The 26324-nt window shown below is 45.9% G+C and overlaps 2 protein-coding genes across 2 annotated transcripts in view; one reads left to right on the top strand and one right to left on the bottom strand.

Moving 5' to 3' along the window:
• Positions 1-13599, top strand: part of LOC139328017 (transmembrane protein 163a-like) — a 37363-nt gene extending 23764 nt beyond the window's left edge. The window contains 6 exon segments of the mRNA XM_070958131.1: positions 4532-4575; positions 4670-4761; positions 7767-7863; positions 12760-12871; positions 13177-13318; positions 13418-13599. Coding sequence (XP_070814232.1) covers positions 4532-4575; positions 4670-4761; positions 7767-7863; positions 12760-12871; positions 13177-13318; positions 13418-13478 — 548 coding nt within the window. The 3' untranslated portion in view covers positions 13479-13599.
• A 3673-nt stretch (positions 13600-17272) lies between these two features.
• mgat5 (alpha-1,6-mannosylglycoprotein 6-beta-N-acetylglucosaminyltransferase) overlaps positions 17273-26324 on the bottom strand; it is a 93497-nt gene continuing 84445 nt past the window's right edge. Inside the window, exons 16-17 of the mRNA XM_070958128.1 lie at positions 21834-21991; positions 17273-21506 (exon numbers count right to left, since the gene is read on the bottom strand). Coding sequence (XP_070814229.1) covers positions 21308-21506; positions 21834-21991 — 357 coding nt within the window. The 3' untranslated portion in view covers positions 17273-21307. The remainder of the gene's footprint in view (positions 21507-21833; positions 21992-26324) is intronic.

The raw sequence follows: 26324 nt of genomic DNA, 5'->3' as shown, positions 1-26324 counted from the left end.
CTGTACCTGTAGCCTCCTGTCTGTTTGACACTGGTGCAACACTCCACTGCACCAGTTGTGTGTTCACTCATCATCTATGAAACTGTCACCGGCTCTTTAGAAAGAAGTCAGTGTGTTTTGAATGTAAAGTAAGTCCTCAGTGGTGAGTCTCACTGCAAATAAGAACATTTTTAATGTGCAAACTGTGTGAAACTAGCTGTCAGCGTCACACTGTGGCCTCCTTCATGCCTTCATGCTTTTTGTTTTCATGACACATGTGGCGGTGCGACACTGGTGGCTGGTGTTGCCAGATTTTTTCCGCTACATATTAAGGCCTGTTTCCGGTGTGTTTTAGCCGGGTTTTCGCCTGGAAGGCTCTTGAGAAATCTGGCACCCTATTGAACGAAGTTAAACTGAGAGAGCGTGCCGTTCACAGACACCAGAATGAACGAGTTCACAGTAATGTTCATCAGGCAGTAATACAGTATGTTCAGGTCACGTTCACCCAAAATATGAACCAGTTCATGAACTATCGTTCAAGGAAAACCTTCAGGCACAACACTGCATATCTTCACCAGAAAGCTGATCCATAAAAACAGTGAGGTTTAGAGGAGCTGGTAGGTGTAGAGAGCCAGCCTCGCTAGTGTTTAATAAGCTAAGCTAACCAGGTTTAAATTCAACATACTACAGCAAAGATCCCCTTTTTCTTTCATTTGTCCACTTCCTTCCCTCATCACTAATTGGCGCTTGTTTCTGCTCGGTGTCACCCCTCCTTTGCCTGATGAAGTTCATCTGATCGCTCCTTTTTTAAACACTGCCCTCCCTCTCACTCTGTCTCACCCTCCTCTCACAGGGGGCTGCAGTTTTGGGAAGAGGAGTTTATCTTACTCTTCAGTTCTTATCGTACTTCCATGATAGTTTAAGAGCTGGAGATGGAGAAAAGGAACCAGGTGAGGTAGAGGAGGATTAATACAACTAAGGCATGGTATGATATTTGTAAACTGGGTCTAGGGGATGCAGAGCCGCTCTGTCGGCGCCCTGCAGGGTGTCAGTGTGGTCACCTGCTGCCGTTCCCCGTCAGCCCCTCATATCGACAAACACTCCTACGTATCTGTGAGTGTGTGTGAATCTTGTTACGGGCGAGCAGGTGCAGCTTTAAGTCTAACAGCATGCGAGGCATATGAGGGTATGATGGGCGTCAGGGCGTCAGAGTGGAGATTTCACTTTTTACACACTGAGCTACAAAACCTCTTGAGGCAAAGTGTGATTTGTCACACTGGGCTGTTGAAATAACGATTAACTTGATTTGACATTTAGGTTTTAGTCCAGTCTGAAATGTGAGTGACTCCCATTGGCTGGTGCCAGTTTGTCCACAGAGAAAGAATAAGATATTAAACTAAAAACATCAGTTAAGGACCGACACTGATTCCTCACTCAACTGGCTCCAATTCAGTTAAAGGAGAAGTTCGACATTTTGTTGCCAGGAGTTAGACGAGAAGATTGATGCTGGAGGGTAAATGCAAAGCCAGAGCCAGCAGGCAATTAGCTTAGCGCCTGTCTCAGCTCATAACTCCCACATTACAGCACATAGCTTGTTGTTTTTATGCTTAAGCCATAATATTAATCTGTGAGTTTTAGAGGTGCTGGTAGGCCGATTTTTAAGATTTGGACAGAGCCAGTGGTGCTCAATCTGACTCGAAACTCATCAGATCAACAGGAGCAGATTCATCGTCAGTTTGTCTCCAGGCGACTCAGAGTTTCACCTCCAGCTCGTGTTTTCAGTCGCCGAGTAGAACGGAGCTGAGCGAATGAATGAAAATGTCATCGGGCCCCTCGCGTCTGCATTAACAACAAGGCGCGTGCATTGCTGCAACAGCACGGTGAGACAAACATCATCAGTCCAGCAACTGGAAAAACAACCGTGACAACAAAGCGTTTCGCCGATATGCATGATGCAGCTCCAGCAACAGCCAATAAACCGGCAGAGCTTGGATGGTGTTTTATCTTCTGCTCTCCTGCTTCTCTGTGATGTGACAAGGGGGGAGGAGGGGGAAGAAAGAGAGATGAGACACCTTGTGTGTGTGTGTGTGTGTGTGTGTGTGTGTGTGTGTGTGTGTAGGTGTGTGTGTGTGTGTGTGTGTGTGTGTGTGTGTGTGTGTGTGTGTGTGTGTGTGTGTGTGTGTGATGCTGGAGCTCCGTCCCTGCTGACACCCACCCAGCTTTCCTGGGAGCCAATTAGCCATCGCTGGGCTCAGCGGTGCCGCCCCACGTTCATTTACACACAGTTTTTTCTAACTTCTGCTCCTAATGAGGGAGAAACGAGGAGACAAAGGAAGGAAAGAGGCGACGAGGGAGGAGGAGCGTACGTTTCTGGATGTGGACCACCAGCTCACGGTGTTATAGGGGGAAATCTGTGAGGTTTCCATCAGATAAAATAGCAAAATTCATGGCGGTGATGACAATGATTCAAGTTTTTTCAGCTATCTGAAGAATGACGGAGCAGATGGTTTTAGAATGAAATGCAGAAGCTCTGCCATGTGTTTTTGGAGCTCATGCATACGTGCCCCCACAAGACCTCCACATGTAAACAGAAGAAGCCGCCTGTTTCTTTCTCCTTGTTATGTCAGCCCTGGTGGACGTGTGACACTTCAGTGTCTACACAGTCCCTCCACACTGAGATCTACTAATCTACCGTATGTTTAAAGAAGAGGGTAAGCGTGTCGCACATGGTTTGATCACATGGTTTTCATTGCACACATACAGTGTACAGAAGTGTCACTCGTTTCAGAAAAACCAGGAAATATCTGAACATCACCATAAAGCAAAAACCAAACAAACACCAATGTCTTTTTTGAATATATTTAATTGAGGAAAAGATGGATGGAAGATTGACATTTCAGCATATTTGTCCACCTTTAACAGTAATTCCCAGTTGGGAGCATTTGTCCCAGCAGTCTGCATCATCAGGGTAAATCTGTGCCAGTCTAATCCTGCTTTAATGGACTCTGGGACCAGTAAAAATATTGTTTTCATTTGAGCCTACACCTTTAACAGCTGAATTTGTTGAATATTTTGCTGGCGAACATGAACTTGAGCTGCATACTAAAGCTTAGAGGGAGGATGATGTGCAGGATTCTGCTCCTGTCGCCTTGTTTCGAAGCCATCAGCATCAGATATTACACAAACTCCTTTTGCCAGAAGTAATCTGTCCTGTGAGATGGATCCCTGTATCGAAACAGGTGGCTGTGGTCTGACTGCATTTTCCAAATCAAACAGTTTGTCGGGATTTGTAAGTGACTCTTTGTGAAATTGACCAAAAGTCCTTTTCTAGATAATTTTTCCATTCAGTGTTTGATGCTGCTCCCAATGCTGCATCTCTGCAGATCTCTGGAATCATAAAAAAATCCCACCTACTCATCTGTATTCAAGGGTGGTCCAAATGTGTGTTACGTGTTTGCAGAAGCACGTGAAGGCAGCTTTCACTCCTGCTTTTATTTTGGTCTGGGGAAGAGGATGATTGCACCTTCGGCCCAGAGAGAGCACCTGAATGTAGATGAAACAATAAAGGCAGCGATAGAGAGGGTGAAGAAAGAGGGAGCTTGCGGGGCCGTAGGAGGAGAGAAAGGGGGGAAAAGGGGGAGTAGACGAAGGAGGAACTCATTTTGGTAGTCTTGCAGCAAAATAAAATGAGCGACAGAGAAAGAGATCTCGCACAGTGCTGTGTTTCTGCATGCAGGGCTGAGGCGAGTTGCAGGCCCCCAGTGAGTCTCGCTAAAAATAAACCAAGGAGGAGAGGAGAGGATTCCTCCCCTCTATCTATCTGCATCTTTCTCTCCTTTGTCTCTCCTTCCTTCTCTCCTCATTCCCTCCCATTGCAGGCGGATTGGTTGCACACAGCAGTTCTGGCTCAATGTTCGTTTTCAGCTCTCTGTCATAAGGCCAAAACAGGCACATCGCGCGCTGATAACTAGATTTCTTCAGTCGGCAAAATGCTGCTGATCATGTTTGGCAGGTTGGTGCGCAACTAATAAACAGAAGACAAGCAATTCCTCATAAAAATGCACCTGTGGACATATGCAAAGCAACCACGAGTATGGTTAGGCAGGAAAGGACCCACTCAAGGAGGGATCCTCCAGAGTGATATTTTTATTTGGCAGCAGTCCGCCTTTATTTGTTCATGTGCACAGACAGTGGCGGGAAATGTTCATCATGCTGTCAGTGTTCTGCAGAAAAGACTTTCATCTTCATGTTTTAATGTCTGTAAGGGGAGCTGTAGCACATCACCAGTGAGCAGGCTGCTGCATGTGACTGAGTATGGGAACAGCACTTCAGCAGGAGACTTGGTCCAAACATTTATGTGACATAAGCAGAATAATTCACGTCTGTGACTGCACACTGGACGATCAAAGATGAAACGAATGACACGCTGACTTTTCTTCCTCTGTGAATATGTTGTGCATAAATATCACTGACCACAAACACTTGAAGAAGATTGTGTTGCTTGTTGTTCAGAGCCTCACTCTCTCTCTCTCTCCCTCTGTTTTCTTTCTAGCTGTTTCCATCATGCGCCACAGCGCCTCGGCTTTTGGATTTGCTGTAAGTCGCCTGTAAAGCCTCCACTAAAGCTACGATGGCTAACACTGTAACACGTGAAGCGAGTGTCAGAGTGCGTTTTCTTTTCATTCTGCAGTTTGATGCCACGCTGGATGTCTTGTCCTCGGTCATCGTACTGTGGCGGTACAGCAACGCCGCGGCTGTCCACTCCGCACACCGCGAATACATGTAAGCACAATCGCCTGTCACACACATCAAACCTGACCTGGTTTCAAATCCACATGTACGTCACTGTCAGCTTTGGGTGTCTGAGAAGTTTTAAATCATTCAAGGCGTTAAAACAGCTATATGCTAAATAGGGAATGATAATGATAGCTTGCATAAATATGTATTAGCAATTAAAAATTAAGACCAAAGACTATGCGCACTAAAACCAAAGATATATAATTTATCACCAAAAAGTGAACCAAGCTTTGAGATATTTATGGTTATCATAGAATTGGATTTCCTGGTGTTCTTTATTTACTGCCCATTTATAATTTTTGGTATTTTGTAATCAATAGAAATGTTGTTGTTTCTGTCATTTCTTTGTCTTAAAGTCTTATTATAAGACCCCCTGCAGTTGTTTGCTGCAGCGTGTTGTTAAGGGTTTAATTCCACTCAGACCAAACAAACTCAGAAATGTGATGAAATCCATTTCAATGTGTCCACAGTGTCTCGTGTGTGTGTGTGTGTGTGTGTGTGTGTGGTCTGCCTTGTCCTGTGGGGATGTGTGTCAAACAGCAGATCTCTTCAGCTTTGTCAGCCTCGGCCCACTGGGACCGATCACCGGCAAGCGCCTCACGTTTATCTGTACCTGGCTGAGAATGGTGTGTGTGTGTGTGTGTGTGTGTGTGTGTGTGTGTGTGTCTAGGTCAGGTGGGCTTTTCAGAGTCTGTTGAATGGTCACTGTGATGGCAGTGTGCAGGCGACAACAAATGAAATTCAAGCAAAACAAAAGCATCTGTTACTGGATGAATCAGATGAGGGAAAATTGTCACTGTCTCTGCCTGTACTGTCAGAGCATCTGGTAGATTCATACAGCGAATCTGTCAGTCTCAACATGCATGCACACACACACACACACACACACACACACACACACACACACACACACACACACAGAGGAACGACTGCTAATTGGTGGAGGGACGATAGATGAGATCTTGTCCTCTGGAGATGAGACAGAAACACAGACGGAAAACACATTAACTATCAACTATCGATCCAATTATCTGTTAGCGGTTGGTTAGCAGCATTTCCTGAAGAGCATAAAAACATTCAGAGCTGTTTGGATCCCTGAGCAGGCTGTAACGTGAGCAGACTACACCAACTGTTAAGAGAATAGTTTGACACACAGGACAGTCTTTCACTGTCCTCTCTTAGCTCTCTCATGTCTGTCCATTCAGTACAGAGCTGGAGCCAAAGGTATTAGCCTAGCTTAGCATAAAAACTGAAAGCAAGGAGAAAAATGTGTATGACAGAGAGCTGAAAAACAGCTTTTTAAACATTAGCTAACACTGTATTTCAACCAGAAATGTGACTTTCCTCCTTAAGAAACATGAATAAAACTAGATCTGCTGTGTTGATCCATGAGCTTTGAGGGAACAGCAGTTACGGAGCAATTTCCAGCATGTTAAACATCAACCACTGAGTGCTGCTGGTCACACCAGACCAATGACTGCACCAGTAAAACCCCTGAGAGTGCTGATGTGAGAGAGGGTGTAGCCTGTTTTATTGCTTATCCATTCAGATGTAGTTTGTAAGAGAGAGACTGTGATCCAGGATCCTTAAAATGAACAAACTGTATTGTACAGCAGCTGGCTCGAGATCAGCTGTACATTTGAAAGATATACAAGAGCGTTGAATCTTCACAACAAAACATCCACATGTCATTTCATCAGCTAATTGGAGAATTCGGACAGGGTTCAGGAAGCTGCTCAGCCAGTAATTGGCTTCATGGAGAGATCAGGCTTCCTCTTGGATCACACACATGCACACACACACGCACACTGTTAACACGCTGATATAGTGAGAATCACCTGCAAGCTACTAAAACACCCCTACACACGGATGCATTAGTGTGTGTGTGTGTGTGTGTGTATGTGTATATATATACTGCATGTGCTGATTATTTGTCGGCACTTAAAGCGTAGCACCGTTTGTTTGTTTGTTTGTTTGTTTTACTGCTTGTGGCTTCCAGCAGACTGAGCGAGGCGACTACTGACGCACAACCAGAGAATCAGTATCATTCTTCTTAATTTTTTGATCCGTCTGTGTTTGATGGAGGAGATGTGGCTGAATAGCGATGCCCGTGTACAGAGCGGTTGCCAAGGTAACAAGGCTGAGATGTCAAGACGAGACGAATTACGGAGTTTCACTCTCAAATGAAACACAGAGCCTTTTTGAAGCAGAAACGTCTTCAGTCACGTGACTGTAGCAGAGGTGAGACTGAGACGCTGCTGTCAGTTTTACACCGTTAGTGAGAAACAACAGGGGGCCTGTTAGAAGGGACCCAGCGCTCCCACGGTGTGTGTGATGGGGGGGAGTGTCCTGCTGTGTACTTCCGAGAGGGATGTTGGGTGTTGCCTTGGTTACCCCATCCGGTCAAAACCCAGGACACCAAGTGTGACTCGAGAGCAGCCTTCAGAATTGAACACACTCCGGTAGCCATGCATGACGAGGGCATATGCTCCAGTTGCTTGTTGTCTCCCTCCAGACTTTGTTAATTGGCTGAAGGTTTTTAAAGGACATCTGACGCTTCCAAACAAGCCTTCGCTCTGCTCATCAGCGTAACACAGTTATCTGTCATTCGGCGGTGTTGGCAGCTCGCAGGAAAATGTGGTTTTAGCCGTGCTAGCAGCTCTGTGAGGCTGGGAAACGCTAATGTAAGCGACATGCTAACATGCTCACAAAGACAAGGCGCTGACCTCAGTATTTTAAAAATGATTTGACCCTGCAGAAGGCAGTTGTGTACCACTTTCATTAGCAATCCGGGTTATCAGGGTCGACTGCCTGGAAGGAATAAGCCAAAAGAAGAAACCTCGGCTTCACAGGCTTGTTGTCGTTTCCTCTTTGGTGACTCTTGCTGGTGCTAAAAGCCAGCAGGTGGTTCCTGCCGGCTTTCTGCAACACAGTCTTGACTGCTAATGAGTATCAAACTGTTGATTGCTTCTCTTTCCCTTTGTCTGCAGAGCCTGTGTTATCCTGGGCGTGATTTTCATCCTGTCCTCCCTGTGCATTCTGGGCAAGGCCATCCACGACCTGGCCACCAAGCTGCTCCCTGAAGTGGTAAGAATTCACAGACCAGACCACCAGAGCTGAAAAGGCTGCATGAAAATGTGCACAAAAAGACAGTAGATAATCCGAGATAAGAGTGAACGTCCACATGTGATGTATCAGTGAGCAGGAAAAGGCTCTGAATGTGGTGCAAGGGGGGGAATTTGACTAAAACTAGAGATGGAGGAGAGTTTTGGATTAAGGCATCCACCATATGGGACAGATTATGTTATCAATTTAACGCTGAGGGAAAAACCCCTAAACACATTAACAGTCTGTGGTCCATTAGGACAGCTGTATTGCTGTCAGCTGAGCAGTCAAACAGGGTCACACGACGGTCGCGTCCCTCTCTCTGAGGTCAGGATGCAGATTTTAAGCCAAAGGTTTGGTTTATAATCAGATTTTGTTTTCGCTGGAGTTTCTGGCTATTTTTAAAGCTTGGCCAGATAGTAATGACCGCTTTGTGTAGCCAGGACTCGTCTGCTGTCCCCGCTGGAAGACCACCAGTCTGCCAGAGACGAGGATTTCACTGAGAATCCAAAAAAGCCCTGTTGACTTTGTGCCTGCATCTAATAATATCTTCTCAAAATCTGAGCGTACTTCTCAGCGTCCAAGACAAACAACACGCGGGCGGCTCTGTACGTGACGCTGCAGATCTAACGTGGCTTTTCTGTCCTCTCTCGCCCTTTGAACTGGCAGCGCATCCGATCAGACAGCACATTTCCAGCTACGCCCGTCACGTGGCGCCGGCTGCTGGGGGACCGGTTGTTCAGACAGCGAAGAGGAGAGTTTTCAGTCTCGAACGAGCAGCTCAGTGTTGTTACCGAGCAGGTGGGAGGCTTCAGAAATCATAAATGGAATCGAGATGATTTGCCTTTAATTAAATTTCATCAAGCCTTCAAGCTGCAGCTCAGACCTGCTGTATTGCTGCGACATTGGCTGTCACAGAGTCGTTCTTATTCTTTAGTTGTTGGGGGGTCGTGCACATCATTCATCACAAAGAGGACAACAGATGCTCTGAACTTGTTTCTTTGCTCGTGTCCAGTTGTCACATTGTATTGCTTTCTAAGCTTTAAAGAGCTTTCTAATCTTTAAATGCCTTAATGCAGTAAATATAATGTTAAATAGCTTTGACTAAAGTAAAGAAAAACATCCCTTTTTTCCTCAAACCAGGCAAAAAATTTTATTTTTCAAATAATTTGCTAGAACTTTGCAACCAAACAATCTTTGGGAAGGTGGATCGATGTTTAAGGACAAGTCGGACTGAAAAAAAGCCAAACGACTGCACGGCAGCGTGTTGACACAGAAACATGAATTCCAGACTCAATCAGATTAGGCTAGTTTAACTCCATTACCGTTGTGCGTGGATGTGTGTGTGTGACAGCGTTTTGCTGAGGAATGTCACAAATCTCTGGAGTGAAGACTCAGGAGCAGTCTCACTTCCCAAAATAGCTTCATCACCCTGTTGCCGGGCAGTCTCTGTCGACACGCTGTTGAGGATCTCAACACAAGGAGGATGAGGAGGAAAGATGGAAACATTATGACTGAAGAGAGATTGTTGCTGTTCGGCCCTTCACTGCCTCTTTCCGCTTCAGCTCTGCGATCTGCTTCACTTGGGTGTAGTTCGGAGAAAGTGCATTGCTGCTGTCTGTTGAAGCTTCACCTGAATGACGACAGGCTTTATAGAATGAGCTGCGTCTTCTGGTGAAGGCATCTGAATGCTAACAACTGTGTCAAGACTCTCACAGGAGCTGACATCACAACACAAGATCTTAAACTTTGAATATCTGAACTCGATCACAGTACAAGAAAAACTAAGTCAATGGAAGCACACATACGTTTGGAAAAGCACTTTTTAATCACATTCCTTGGAGAAACAATATCGTGAGTAAGGTGTTTTACTTAAGATTGACAATGATGATGATAATGATTCTAATAAGTATCGATTACATGAGGAAGGACCTGGGATGAGGTTTTGTTGGTGCTGCAAGAAAGAAGAAAACTGCCTTGTAGAATGACAGATTGCACGATTTAGCTGATGTTTGTGTTTATTTGCTGTTTTCGGGAGTGCTAATTATTCACCGACTTTGTTGTCATCGTATTAGCGACCGCACACATTGTTCTGGTCAGATTTGGGGATTGGCGTGGAGCATCAGTAGAGCTGGATGTGCTTTAATCACAGCAGTCTTGGATCAGCAGGAACAAAAATATACCGAGATGAGACATGCAGATTCAGATAGCCTTTGCGCCTCCCTGTGGCTCAGAAACCGAAAAAGTTTTGAAATCTTTTATTGATTTCCGAGACCCGCTGTGTTTCCCGTCTGCGCTCGCAGCGAGGCAGAGACGGGCCTGACTGACAGTGAGCACCAAAGCATAAACAAGGGCAGACTGTGGGAGCGGCGAGGCAGACAGATTGTGTTTTTCCGAGTCGACCTGCTCCTCTGCTGTCACACACTCTGCTTCATCCACACCAGCTGCTGGTGCATCACAGGTGGACTTATATATAGCGCGCGTACGCTTCACCGCCCTCCTCAGTGTGCCGATAGTGGAAATAAGGTTTATTTTCACCGCCTCCTTCTCCTCCTGCTTGCTCTGAAATGTTAATAAGCCAAGCAGCTGCTTCAGTATGCTGTGGGGAGAAAAAGAGGCAGAGGAGGATAGAGGAAGAGACAGAGGAGGAAGCATGAGGAAGAGGATGTTTGCTTTTTGACACCTGACTGTTCCTGCTCCGCTGGACCTCTGAGCCCAATTAATGTCAGTTAGCATCCAAAGCGAAGCTATAGTCCTCATACAAGCATTTCAACACTGGTTTTATGTCCCAACTCTTTGTTTTTTATAGTTTTGATTAATTTGAAGGGCTGCAGTGAGCTCTGGACCTCTGGACTCTGAAATCCAATCACTGGCTGCAGGCTCCAGCTTCATATTTCCCACACAGACAGGACCGATCCTGAAAGAATAACTGTCTCTTCCTAAATGTCAAACTATTCCTTCGTGGGTTTGGTTTTGTGCAGACAGATGTGTCAGATTCAGGCTTTTCTGCCTCCAGCTGTGTGCCGAAATGCATTTACACCACCAGACCCGAACGTTCAGACTGAACGGTGCCGCTGTAATTTTACTTTTCTTCCATTTTAATGCATCAAGAAATGATTTCCATTGTTCTTTCTATCTGCCCTGTCGGTTCCAGTTTGGTCTTTCCTTCTCCAAGTTATTATAAATGCCCCCCCTGACGTATTCCCTCGAAAGAACAGAGGAAGAGTGAGAACCATTTTAATATTCTGCACCAGGATCTGTGGTTGTCAAATGGAAAGGTCAAGCACTGTGGGCAGAATCTGTTTGTCATGACCTCTACCTCCCATTCGTGTGTGTGTGTGTGTGTGTGTGTGTGTGTGTGTGTGTGTGTGTGTGTGTGCGTTTCCCTCTCCCATGGGCCAGCAGGCCAGCTCAGCCTCTTTGAATGTTGATTAGAAGGTCACATAGTGGGATTTCCCATGCCATCTCTCATGTCAACTTACTGGACGTAGAGTTTTCCAAAATAACCAAGTCACTGCGGTTTGTGTTATGTTCTCAATAAAGCTCCCAAGAGGGTTTGCTGGTCACATTAAAGGTACACCAGTGCCACCACGACAGGAAATGTGTAGTTTACCAAAAAAGGAAAGGAGAACAAAGAAGTAAACCAAACTGAACAAACAAGAGATGAATATAACTTCTGTCCATGGTGGTCCTGATCACCCACAAATCATGCTAATCACAAAGGCTGCAGCACTTCTGCTTCACTGAGGGCTCAAATGGAAGTCAGCTTGTGACACGCTGGCCTGTTGATGCTTTGCAAGAGTTAAAAAAGGCACCAGGCCTCTGGACAATTGTGCATCATAGACTTATTGGATGTATTGTGATGAAGTAGGCCACCTAATGAGGTTACAAACATACCTGAAGCATCAGAATGTGAAAGAGGCTGACGGTCAGCTGCAGGTTTCATGGAGTGCACATGTATTAAGAAAGAAAGGGGCCCAGGGTTGATCCCAGTGGAACACCACACGTGACCACCGCTGGATCTGATCGTGTACCATTAATATCCACACTCTGACTGGCAATTTAAGCCTGATTTAAACCATGACTATTCCATAAAATAAAATGATTTAAACCCATGACAAATAAGGAGTAGCTCCCATTGAATATGTCTGTTTTGTTGAAATTAAATATTATTTTAGGGATAGAATCTATTTAGATTTTATTTCCAGCGCTGAGTCATAGCACCGATTCAGGTTTTATGCAGCATGCTGAGGTTTTGTCTCCATCGCCTCTTTGAAGTCTGTGAGCTCGCCAAAGTAGCTTTTCATGGCTCCAAGGCCATAGTGCAATATTAATGCTGCCGCAGAGGCGCTGAGTGCTCTGCAGCTCCCTTTCTCTTCTCTCAGCCATCTCTGCCTCTCCTCCATCTGTCCTTTGTGCATTTACATCATATGATGCTCTCTCCAGTGAGATTCACAATAGGAGCAACACGAAAGTCATTAAAATTCCCCCAAAAAACATCTGAGAGATGCGGAGCATGTTAGAAGATCGAGATAATTGCTGGGAAAAGCAATCGAGTAAAAGCTAGGAGGAAACATTTTTGGATGGATTGGATGTGTGTTGGGCTGGACCAGGGCCACGTCTGAAGGAGCTGCACAGCAGAGAGCTGTGGTTGCACTGTGGACGCAACTGTGGTCTTGTCAACAATAATAGAAGCTCTTTCAAAATAAGAGTGCAGCTTAATTAGCCGGGATGACTGTGTGAGTAAAGGTGTAGCCCTGTGAGAGCTGGGGTTCTTATATAATGGTAAAAAAAACACACACAAACGATGGAGCAGATCATAAAAGAGAAGCAAACTGACGCCCACTCTCCGTCTCTGTGCCGCTGTCTGTCTCTCAGGACGGGTTCCTGTTTAGCGTGTCCATCGTCAGCGGCTTGGTGTGCGTCATCCTGGCCGTGATCAAGTTCATGCTCGGCAAAGTGCTCACGAGCCGAGCCCTCATCACCGACGGTGGGTACGCACGTGCTCGAACACAGCAGTCCATCACTCAAACAGATCTGCGGTCAGCTGCACTCTGGTTTAACGAGATGACCTCTCAGTACATGACAGACACTTGAGGCATTTCAAGAATCTATCCCGAGAGACACTTTGTACACTGCCAGAGGCCACAGCAGTCAGAATCACACGTCCACTGGACTCTTAGCAAGTGTCCGAGCACGGCGAGGGCTGCATTCCAACACTGAGCCCACAAAGTCTTCATCAGCTGACTGTTTTTCAAAAGAAAAGAACAAGACTGTGTTGCGTCCTCTTTCCAGGATTCAACTCTCTGGTGGGGGGAGTCATGGGGTTCTCCATCCTCATCAGTGCTGAAGTGTTCAAGCACGAACCCAAGGTGTGGTACCTGGACGGGACAATAGGCGTCCTCATAGGTCTCATCATCCTCGCTTATGGAGTCAAGTAAGTCAAGTTCTGCCTTGGGCAACAACCAAAATGTCTGAATACGACACACGTTTGTTTCAACTCTCTCTCTTTTTGCCTCGTCTTCTTCTGCCGCAGGCTGTTGCTGGACATGGTCCCACGGGTCCGTCAAACCAGGAACTACGAGCGTTTTGAGTGACGGAGCGGGAAAGAGGGAGAAGAGGAGGGTTTGAGAGGGATGGACAGGGGCTGAGTGACGGGAGAGGGACGGAGATTACAGTCCCAGCAGTCTCTGCACAGACAATCACACTGAGTCCTCGTGGTGCCTGCGGAGGCCTCAGTGTCTGTACAGTCCCCCCACGCAGAGATTTGAACTTCCAGGCCAGTGAGGACGGCGGGGCGGATGAAATTCACGGCACCTTTTAAGTGTTAGAAAATTTGGTGTACATATTATATTACTATCTGTCTTTTAACAGTGAACGGAGAGTCTGTCCTTTCATGCCTCCACATTTAAAGCAGAAGGTGAAACAGACAGAGGGAAACGAAACGCAGAAGGGACAGAAGTGAACGAACAGGACCGAGACATCTTGGACTGCAGCCTGCGGGAGACACGAGAGTCCACGCAGCAGCAGATTTTTGTCCAGCACGTTGACGTGCGATACCTCAGTTACACCTCATCCCCCTGTCAAAACACAGCAGTTTATCTTTCCCATGGTTCCTAGAGGCCTTCGCTCAGCTGTGCTTTCAAAATGTTGCCGTGCAAACTGATCGGTGTAGCTGACGTAGCAGTGATTTAATGGTGTTTTTATGATGAGAGGATGTCAGTACAAGGCCCATTTGGCACACACACACACACACACACACACACACACACACACACACACACACACACACACACACACACACACACACACACACACACACACACACACACACACACACACACACACACACACACACACACACACTCCACTGAAAATGAAACCAAAATGGCCCAAACTGGCTCACTGTAGTGCTTGTCATTTGTTTCCAACATGTACAAATTGCGCCATCTACTGACCAGAAGCGGTACCTGCGACATGTGTGAATATATGAGATCGTGCCTCTGATACATAAAATCCAGCTTTGTTTAAAGAGTGTAGAGACATTTACAGGTCTAAGAAAGCTTTTTGCATAACTTCAATGCATGAAATCAAAGAAAAGGGTCCGTTCCGGCGCACTGGCAGCAGCGGAGTCATTAGAGATTAAACTTTTCCGTCATGGATTTTCATCAAACATCAAATTCAAAATACGACTCAGTGCTGGAGCCACGATGTGACAGAGGGACCAAAAACCCTCATTTTAAAACCCCTCAAAATTAGACAAGAAGTTAGAATCCGAACGAAATGGTGTCGCAGCGTTTGTGACGTCACTCGCTGACAGGTGAGGCTCATTAAGAGATTGGGTTCACCTGGGCTGCAGACAGCCAGCGCAGCTCGGTGGGGACGGTCACGCAGGGTTTCAGTGCTCTGACAGAAGACTTGTTTTTGTGGTTTTTGAGTGTGTGGATGCTGGAGGGACAGCGGCTTTTGTCCTCAGCTCGAGTGGGATTCTTGGTGAGTACCTGTGACTTTGTCCGCCGTGAGGCCTGAGCAGGCCGCAGCACGCTGGACGCCGCGCGGCCTGGCCTCCGCTTGTTTATCTTTCGGTTTCTGTGTAGTTAAAGCAGCAGGTGGAGACAAGCATTAGTTGGTGGAATCTGTTAGATTAGGATGGAGGAGATTGGCGTCTGTGCTGCTTTTTGTACCTGAGCGCACCTGTGTTTATGGCGTTCACCTGGCGTTTCCACGTGTTGGCCATCTTTAACTGAGCGCACGAGCGAATGTTAGCCTGACTGAACGGTGGTTTGACCGTGTGGAGATTGTGCAGCTCTCAGCCCAACATGTCATGAAGGTGAATGAGTGTTTTCATACAGTTTCATCTGTATTAGCTCACGCTGGGCGGCTCAGAGGCCGCCGGCATCCGGCGCCAACTTTGAAGGTGGAACATTTCCCTTCAGGTAACTCCACGCAGGAGTTGACGCCGCGAGCTAACCTTTTTCTGTCATTTTGACAGCTTTGACAGTTTGTGTTCATTGGCTTTCTTTCACGACAAACATTTCAGTGATGCTTGAATGTTCAAGCGTGTAAAACACGTTTCTGAATTGCATCCTGATGACCTGAAGCTGTCAGTGCACGTGGGTCTATTTGTTTGACGAGCGCGTGATGCCTCACCGTGACTGAAGCTCAGTGCTGACAGAGGGCCTGAATTTCAGCGAGCAACAGTGTATCAGCAGTGATTTCGACTCGACATGATTTCACTCTATGAAGTATTTTAAAGCCCATAATGCAGTGAAGCGAACAGCACGGCCTGCTGGTCTGATGTCCACCGTCCATCAGTGTTTCAAGCCATGGCGGTGTTGAACGTTGCTTTGGCCTGCTCGTTGCGCGCACACACACACACACACACACACACACACACACACACACACACACACACACACACACACACACACACAGAGAGAGAGAGAGAGGTCAGTATTCACATTCTTTATACTGCATCCACAGTCAATGTGTCCTCTTATCTGGCGCGGCTGTTTGTTTTGGGATCGTGAAGGGCAATTCCTAATCTTTGTGGTGAATCAAGTGTGTTGACTTGTGGAGTAATAACAGTAACAAAGCTGGTGGATGGTAATAATTCACAGATGAATTTCTCCTTTTTTTTTTAAAAAAAAACAAATGTTTACAGTCAGGCTTGGTGGTCGTCGATCTGCTCGGCTCTGGCGTCGTGCTTTCTTCCGGTTTGGCTGCAGGTGGGAGCTGCAGCTCATAAAGCTGAAATATAGATGTGAATATGTGTCCAAGCACAAAACTGAGTTTACTGAAGCACAGTGACCACGGAACTGCTCTCAGGCAGCGATTGGAGTGTGTCATCAGTTTGAGAAAACATTTTTATTGCTGATTTTTAGCTCCAAAGCCTTAATCTTACAGATCAGTGTTTGGTGACTGTGGAACGTGAATGTAATTGTCAGGCGGCGTTTCGGCCTTCAGGAGTTCAGTCTGTCAGAGTTTGTAGGTTTTCCTCAAGCCTGTGTGTGCTGCAGTGACTGTGACTGAATGTGCACTGTGATGTGAGACTCGTTTGCACAGCGCACACGCACGTGTTTGTGATGATTTGCGCGAAGACGCATTTAAAGGGCCTGTATGAAGACACAAGTGTTGAGTTTGAGACCCGTCAGCTTATGGGGTTATTTTTGTGCCTGAAATGTGCGCGTGTGCGTGCGACAGGTTGAGAACAGAAGAGTGCTTTCTGGAAGCACATAAATGAGGTTTTGTAGAGGAAAAAATGCCATGTGGGGCTTTAACAAACTGACTGTCATTATTGATTTTTGTTAGGAAAAAAGTCATAATGTTGAAAAATGTCTTTGTGATAAGATGTTTATGATTGAAGAACGCAAACATTCACATTTGGAAGTAAAACTGAAGCTTCAGCCAAGAAATGTTTGGTTAAAATGATTTACCAATGTCAGATCATAGTTGCTGATGTATTTGCTTTCTGCTGACTTATGAGTGTTAATCATTTATCATGCAGAGAATAACTGATGCTGAGCCTAAAAAACTTTTCTGATTGTTTTCTCTTATCCTCATAACCTGTGTTCTGTTCCCTTTTAAAACCCCTGAACATGTTACTCAAATGAAGTTGAATTCTGTGTGATCGTTTCTCTGCAAAATCTAATTTATGTGCATGAAAGAGTCTTTGCAAGCACATAAATCTGTTCTCATACGTCCCGCTGCCTGCTGAACACTGAGGCGCAAGTGTATCTCCATGTCTGTATGAGCTGCTGAAACAGAAATATGTTTTGTACACACACACACACGTGGACTCCTGCTGCCGGCTGTTCTTCTCTGCTCGTGTAAATACTGAATCTGTATTGCTGTGATGTAAAACAAATATGAAACCAGAGTCAGAGCCTTTTGTCACAGAAAAAAGGTTTATTTAAAAATAAAGTTATATCCCTCTTACTCGTCAAGGACTGTGAAAAACAAAAAATGTCGTCACTGCGTTATTCTGTTGTCGCCACCGCTCCGGTGTTTCAGCTACTGGACGCTGACTGACGGCTCGAAACAAGGTTGAGATTGAGAAACAAAGATTGATACATGTTTGTGACTGTAAGTAGCACGTTTGTTTGTACAGTGGAGACATTCGATGCTGAGGTTAACAAAGACAGATATGGTGAAGAAAACATGTTAAGCACAACACTTTGCAGATGGCTCGCCGCTCCAGTTTCCAGGAGCAGACGGAGCTGATTTCTCCTGAAAGCAAACAGTTGACAGCATGCTTTGAACAAGCCCGACGAACTCAAAGGAAATAAGGCCTTTACTGCAACAGAACAGGTTTGAGCGGACATCTGCTCGCAGAAGGAACCGAGCTGCCTTCAGAAACCCTTCTCTCTGTTAAGATGCGTCGATGGAGGTCAAAATGTTTCTCGCCGTTAACTGAAGAATGATTTGAGCCAAGGTTCACTGTTGCTTTAGATTTCTAGCACTCTGTCACATACAAGGAAAGGTGATGATGTTCTGTTTGTCTTGCTGCCCAAAATCTCATGAAAAGAGTAAAACTATGAATAGAATTACTGAGAAGGTGAATGTGATAAAACCTGATAGAATCTGCCATATTTGTTCATCCGCAGCTGAAAATAGTCCCCAACAGATGCCTGATTTCCCTCTCATTGATTTGTTAAACTGCAGTGCCCAGCTGCTTCAGCAAACCACTGAGCCTTTTTCACGCCAGACTGCTTCTTTTTAAAGATTTCTGTCTTCGGTCGGACCAATGGGCTCGTGAGGACCAGCCAGAAAATGTTAATGGTTTTGCTCTGCACATGGGACTTGCTGACAGACTGTAGGATATCGTGAACCTCATTCTTTTAAATGAAAGGATAACACCACTGTTGCTTCTTTCCCGCTGTAGCACTCCTAAAGCCGACGGAGAGTCTGAACCCTCAGTGCAGCAAGAAAACAGATTGACTCACAGCAATCAGTTTAAGGCAATAAAAGGAGAAAAGCCACGTGAAGTAAGTACATGTGCTACGACACCAGTTTATACAGAGCTTCTAGTAATCTAGACAAACTAGTCATCCTAATGTATTAACAGGAAGAAAGGACACATGGATGTTTCTGAAATTAAATTACTGCTGGAAGTGGGTCATTTAATGACTACAGAACATATAAATCCACTGACAGGCTTTTGGTGTTTAACACTGGCATTATCCTTTCTTTCAGTACAAGAACCGCCGATCGGAGTTCTTCTCAAGACCTGAGCGACTCAACCGAATGGAAGAAAATCATAAGGTTTGGATCGATTGAAATGAACTGATTTGAACTGCTTTAAATCAAAATTCGATTACAGAACAAAATGATTTGAAATGAACAATCAGAGTGATTAAGGAAAGACAAACAATTGGTTCCTTGATCTGACCTGTGGAGTTAAATTTGGGACTGACAGCTGCACCATGTGAGCGCACATGCTGAATTGGCTGACACCCTGACCTGACCTCTGGCTCAGCAGACTGTCAGGCTGATCATCAAACAGAAGCAGAGCCAAACTTCACCATGAAAAGGCACATCATGTTCTTTGAAACACTAACTTGGCAGCAGATCACGGACCTGTTTTTAAAAAAAAAAAAAAAAACAACAAAAACATAAAAACAGTCTGAGCTGACACAGTGAGAAAGTACAGGTGGTGCACTGTAGCTGAACGCTGCCATTCAGGCTGAATTTACACGTGTGCAAACAGAAAAACCGAGATTGGAAATCAAAGCACAAAGTGTAAGAGGCTCCTGCTGGCTTTCACAGAGGGACGAGGCCCGTTTGTCCACCGCTGTCCGTCTCCAGCAGACAGCGATGAGAGGAGCAGCTAAAAGCAGGGACGAGCACGATTCAGAGCTAAAGATTTCAGTTTGCAACCAGTCCTCATGCAGGTTTTTAGCTTTTTGAGGAATAATATATGAACTCATGTTTTAATTGTTGAAGTATTTTCTGTAAAAATGTAAGGTTGATTAAATTGTTCTTTGCATGATGAGAATTCCTCAACAGAATCGAATTGATGTTCCAATTGGTGCTCAGAACGGAGGGACAATTACAGCCCCCCCCCAATTCGATATGTCTTCGCTCTCTCATCACTGCTGGAAGCTGAACAGAAGCAGACAAAGACCCCCCCCTCGCTCATACACTTGAAGATAAGCATGTTTTTTTTTTAATTATTTGTTTGTTTTTTTTAATTACTCTCCATAAATAAAAATCTATAAAAAGGGAAAAAAAGACACCCCTCCTATAAATAAAAAAACAAAGATTCCCAGCAAAACACAGAGATAAAGATCTGTATACAAAATAAATAAAGAAAATTTAAACCCCATATGAACAATGTACAGTGTTACTAATATCTTGTTAAACCTCTGCAAATAGATTAACGTAGTGCATTTTTTTTCCATTCATCGCAAGAACTACGAATTTTTCTCTTAATCTTTTAGTTTTTCATCACAAATCTGCAGGCAAATTAAAATCTGAACGATTATCCAAAGAAAAGAAAAGGAGATGCGAGGTTTGTCGCGTTACAGGAAACGCTTCGTTGGCATGTTTTTGTTGCTTACAGGTTCGCTTGAAAGGATTTACAGCCGTTGTCTGGCAGGCGAGATGAGTGTGGATTTGTGTTTGTCTTTTTTTAATGGTGGACGTCTCTGCCGGCTTTGGAAAAACGCGTTGCTGTTATGGCTTCCTAGCCTGGGCTGCGGTGCATCTTGGTGTTATCACAGCTACTGACGGCCTATCAGCTACGACACGATGACACTGACTCTGTACACAACAGCTTTAGCTACAGAGAGCGGCCATCACGCCCTCCCTGATCCTCACCTCAGTGTGTGCGTAGTACCGGATGGCGTGCTGAAAACGGCTGAACAAAAACAGTTCCGTCTCTACTGGCCTCGTATAGAAACACACAATCCTCTTTCTAGCTTTAAATAAAACGTCACTTAAAACAAGTGTGCAGCTTAAATGTGAACGTTCCTGTCTTTAAAGGGGGGGACGAAGACCGCTTTAAGTGTGTCAGGAAAAGATGGAACTTCCAGAATTAAAATCAGGATATCTACGTTACATGTCCGCTCTCGTCACGGATGGAGAGGAACGAGTTGGTTACAGTGTAAAACTGGGTTCTTCTGAAGCCTCTCTGGTTAGGCCGATAACGTCTGTGTGTGTGTGTGTGTCTGTCTGTGTGTGTGTGTGTCTCTGTGTCTGTGTGTGTCTGTGTCTGTGTGTGTCTCTGTGTCTGTGTGTGTCTCTGTGTGTGTGTGTGTGTGTGTGTGTGTGTGTGTGTGTGTGTGTGTGTGTGTGTGTGTGTGTGTGTGTGTGTGTGTGTGTGTGTGTGTGTGTGTGTGTGTGTGTCTGTGTTGGCCTTTGGGCATGCCAGTCCAGTGCAAACCTACCTAAAGAATAAACAGTTTCAGATTAGACCAGAGGTGGATGGAGGGGGAGAAGTGGAGTGGAGGGCGGGGCGGGGCGGGGTGGCGGTCAGGAAGGGGGGCGTTTCGGCCTCCTTGGTCCCTTGCTGCCCTGAGCCTGAAGTCAAACAGGCAGGAAGTCACTGAAGTGTGCACTCGACCAAGGCGGCAGCACACAGCTCCTTTGCTGCAAGTCGAAGTCGACTCCTTTTGTTGATTCAAGTAATTGTACACGGCTTCCATGACTCCTGGCGCCACCGCTGGTGAATCGGAGGGGTGACGGATGCTCAGGTTGGCTGCAGGACCGCTTTCAGGTCCAGCAGCTGGAGGAAACAATAAATATGATGACCGGACGCAGTCAGGTGAATGTTTTTCTGTCCAGACTGCTTCCCACAACAGAGTCAGGTGCGTGCTTGACTGACAGCACTTGCTCGTTAAGCTGCTCCAACGTCATTAAAACCCCATCCGGCCACGCCCAAAACCGCCCCCCACCCCCCCGCCCATCAGCCCGTGTGTTGGTGCTATAGGCAATCTTTGCACAGCGCCACCTGGCCCTTCATGTAGTCGCGGCAGGGGCAGACGCGCTGCAGCGACTGGTGGGCGCCCGCGCAGCTGAACAGCAGCAGGTCAGACTGGAAGATGCAGTGGCGGCGGGTCTCGCTGTAGGCCGGGACCACCGTGTCGGCGCTAGACTCCACCGTCTGACAGTCCACACCAAACCTGACAGAGAGAACACCTTCAGCGACAGTGCTTAATGGCTTTATTGTTTGTACAGAAATGTCTGAATCTGAGTGAGAGGGAGAGACAGGAACCCTGAACGACAGGCATGTTTTTCTGGATCTGTCATGAGTGAGTGAACTGCACCCTCAACTGGTAATGAGGTGAAACTGCAGTTGACTGCACTTCATCGAAATTCACAACATATGGCTTCAGACTGATGGTGTGCTGCCCCCTAATGGACACTTTTAAAACAACTAGAACTGGGAGAAAGCTTCTCCCTGTTCGTGTCTCAGTGTGTATACATGTACTAATGTGTGTGTCTCTCACCTGGCCAGGTCCTTGTCCTTGTTGAGGTGCTGAAAGAATGAGGGTTCGCAGATGAGCTGCTCCTCCTGACACACCTGTTTGCAGGAGCGTCCGGGCTCGGCCAGCTTGACCTGCAGAGCGCTGAGGGGAGGCCACATCACCTGACCATGGCAGAAGTCCTGACGACACAACGGGATGTCACACAGCTGCACAGAAGAGCTTTCAAACTGTCACGTTACTGAAGAACAAAAGCTCAAACCAACACTAATTTGTTCCAAGTTCTGTTTTACGAACAAAATCAATGAAATACATTTTATAGTGCCTCACAGAATTGACTGTAGCTGCTTTTCATTTGGCAGGAAGCACATTGATAGAGTGACTTTAACTGTTTTCGTCACTGAATTTTCAATTAGTGCGTGCAGCCAAAGAACAAAAGACCCCCTCGCTCACTCACTGTCTCACTTACACACACTGACTCCCACCCACACTCCCACACTGTCTCGCTCACTCACCCACACTCTTACACACACACACACACACACACACACACTCTCTCATTCCCATTCCCTCACTCACACTCTTGCTCACTCACTTGCTGTCTTTTCACTTGCTTGTTCTCTCTCACACACACTTGCGAGTGTGTGTGAGAGTGTGGGTGAGTGAGCATGACAGTGTGGGAGTGTGGGTGAGAGTCAGTGTGCGTAAGTGAGACAGTGAGTGAGCGAGGGGGTCTTTTGTTCTTTGGCTGCACGCACTAACTGCAAATTCAGTGACTAAAACAGTTAAAGTCACTCTATCAATGTGCTTCCTGCCAAATGAAAAGCTGCTACAGTCAATTCTGTGAGGCACCATAAAATGTATTTCATTGATTTGGTTCGTAAAACAGAACTATGGACAAATGAGTGTTTGTACGAGCTTTTGTTCTTCGGTATCATCAGTCTCACACCCACACTCTCTCCCTTACTCACTCACTCACTCTCTCTTTCACTTTCACTGTCTCATTCAATCTCACTCACTCTCTCCCACATACACCCTCTTGCTAACTCAACCACACTCTCTCACACTCACTCCTACTCATTCACTCTATTACACCCTCTCACTCTCTCCCACACTTACTCATTCAGTCACCCACACTCTCTTACACACACTCTCTTTTACTGTTACTCAGTCTTTCACAGGAGTGTCAAAGAGATTGAGAGAGAGATTGAGAGAGAGGGTGATTAAGTGTGAAAGAGTGTGAAAAAGTGAATTTGAAAGAGGAGTGAGTGAGTAAGGGGGTGAGTGGGTGTGTGAATGTGAAACAGTGAATGACAGAGTAGGAGAGCATGTGTGAGTGAGGGGGTTTGAGAGTGAATGAAAGAGAGCGAGTGAGAGAGAGTGAGTCAGAATGAAAGAGAGTGCTTGTTTAAGAGTGTGGGTGACTGACTGACTGACTGAGTGAGAGTGAGTGAATGTGAAACAGTGAGTGAGTAAGGGAGAGAATGTGTGGGTGTGTGAGTGTCAGAGTGTGAGAGGGTGTCTGGGACTGAGTCAGTGACAGTGTGCAAGTGTGATAAAGGGTGTGTGTGGGAGACAGTGAGCGAATGTGACAGAGCGAATGACTGGTTGAGTGTGAGTGAGGATGAGGATGTGACTCTAAGGGAGTGAGAGTGTGTGTGGGAGAGTGAGTGTCAAAGAGATTGAGAGGGTGTAAGATGGTGAGTGTGAAAGTGTATGTGTGAGAGTGTGTGTGAGTAAGGGGGTGTGTGAGTGTGGGAGAGTAAGAGGGTGTAATGAAGTGAATGAGTAAGAGTGAGTGTGAGAGTGTGGGTGAGTTAGCAAGAGGGTGTATGTGGGAGAGAGTGAGTGAGATTGAGTGTGAGAGTGAGTGAATGTGAAAGAGAGTGAGTGAGTAAGGGAGAGAGTGTGGGTGTGTCAGAGTGATGTTACTGAAGAACAAAAAGCTCGTACAAACACTCATTTGTCCATAGTTCTGTTTTACGAACCAAATCAATGAAATACATTTTATGGTGCCTCACAGACTTGACTGAAGCAGCTTTTCATTTGGCAGGAAGCACATTGATAGAGTGACTTTAACTGTTTTAGTCACTGAATTTGCAGTTAGTGCGTGCAGCCAAAGAACAAAAGACCCCCTCGCTCACTCACTGTCTCACTTACGCACACTGACTCCCACCCACACTCCCACACTGTCATGCTCACTCACCCACACTCTTACACACACTCGCAAGTGCGTGTGTGTGAGAGAGAACAAGCAAGTGAGAAAGACAGCAAGTGAGTGAGCAAGAGTGTGGGCGAGTGAGCGAGACAGTGTATGAGTGAACGTGAGAGTCAGTGTGTGTGTGAGAGTGAGTGAGCGAGGGGGTCTTTTGTTCTTTGGCTGCACGCACTAACTGCAAATTCAGTGACTAAAACAGTTAAAGTCACTCTATCAATGTGCTTCCTGCCAAATGAAAAGCTGCTTCAGTCAATTCTGTGAGGCACCATAAAATGTATTTCATTGATTTGGTTCTTAAAACAGAACTATGGACAAATGAGTGTTTGTACGAGCTTTTTGTTCTTCAGTAACATCACTCTGACACACCCACACTCTCTCCCTTACTCACTCACTCTCTCTTTCACATTCACTCACTCTCACACTCAATCTCACTCACTCTCTCCCACATACATCCTCTTGCTAACCCACCCACACTCTCTCACACTCACTCATACTCATTCACTCCATTACACACTCTCACTCTCTCCCACACCCACACACCCCCTCACTCACACACACTCTCACACACACTTTCACACTCACTATCTTACACCCTCTCAATCTCTTTGACACTCACTCTCCCACACACACTCTCACTCCCTGAGTGTCACATCCTCATCCTCACTCACACTCAACCAGTCATTCGCTCCGTCACATTCACTCACTGTCTCCCACACACACCCTTTATCACACTTGCACACTGTCACTGACTCAGTCCCACAGACACCCTCCCTCACTCTCTGACACTCACACACCCACACATTCTCTCCCTTACTCACTCACTCTGTTTCACTTTAACTCACTCTGACTCAGTCAGTCAGTCACCCACACTCTTAAACAAACTCTCTCTTTCATTCTGACTCACTCTCTCAGTCACTCTCTCTTTCACATTCACTCTCAAACCCCCTCACTCACACATGCTCTCCTACTCTGTCACTCACTGTTTCACATTCACACACCCACTCAATCCCTTACTCACTCACTCACCCTCTCCCTCAATCTCTTTGACACTCTCCTGTGAAAGATTGAGTAACAGTGAAAGAGAGTGTGTGTGGGAGAGAGTGAGTGAATGTGACAGAGAGCGAGTGACCGTGGTTGAGTGTGAGTGAGTATGAAAATGTGACTATAAGGGAGTGAGAGTGTGTGTGGGAGAGTGAGTGTCAAAGAGATTGAGAGGGTGTAAGATGGTGAGTGTGAAAGTGTGTGTGAGTGAGGGGGTGTGTGGGTGTGGGAGAGAGTGAGACGGTGTAATGAAGGGAATGAGTAAGAGTGAGTGTGAGAGAGTGTGGTTGACTTAGCAAGAGGGTGTATGTGGGAGAGAGTGAGTGAGATTGAGTGTGAGAGTGAGTGAATGTGAAAGAGTGAGTGAGTAAGGGAGAGAGTGTGGGTGTGTCAGAGTGATGTTACTGAAGAACAAAAAGCTCATACAAACGCTATTTGTCCATAGTTCTGTTTTAAGAACCAAATCAATGAAATACATTTTGAAGTGCCTCACAGAATTGACTGTAGCAGCTTTTCATTTAGCAGGAAGCACATTGATAGTGACTCCGTTTTCGTCACTGAATTTTCAGTTAGTGCGTGCAGCCAAAGAACAAAAGACCCTCTCGCTCACTCACTCTCACACACACACACACACACACACACACACTGACTCTCACGTTCACTCATACACTGTCTCGCTCACTCGCCCACACTCTTGCTCACTCACTTGCTGTCTTTCTCACTTGCTTGTTCTCTCTCACACACACTTGCGAGTGTGTGTAAGAGTGTGGGTGAGTGAGCATGACAGTGTATGAGTGTGGGTGGGAGTCAGTGTGTCTAAGTGAGACAGTGAGTGAGCGAGGGGGTCTTTTGTTCTTTGGCTGCACGCACTAACTGAAAATTCAGTGACTAAAACAGTTAGTCACTCTATCAATGTGCTTCCTGCTAAATGAAAAGCTGCTACAGTCAATTCTGTGAGGCACCATAAAATGTATTTCATTGATTTGGTTCATAAAACAGAACTATGGACAAATGAGTGTTTGTACGAGCTTTTGTTCTCCAGTAACATCACTCTGACACACCCACACTCTCTCCCTTACTCACTCACTCTCTTTCACATACACCCTCTTGCTAACTCAACCACACTCTCTTACACACACTCTTTCACGGTTACTCGATCTTTCACAGGAGAGTGTCAAAGAGATTGAGAGAGAGGGTGAGTGAGTGTGAAAGAGTGTGAATAAGTGAATTTGAAAGAGGAGTGATTGAGTGGGTGT

The sequence above is a fragment of the Chaetodon trifascialis genome, chromosome 24, assembly GCF_039877785.1.
Source record: "Chaetodon trifascialis isolate fChaTrf1 chromosome 24, fChaTrf1.hap1, whole genome shotgun sequence".
Lineage (NCBI taxonomy): Eukaryota > Metazoa > Chordata > Actinopteri > Chaetodontiformes > Chaetodontidae > Chaetodon > Chaetodon trifascialis.
This window is presented reverse-complemented; position numbering and strand designations above follow the sequence as displayed.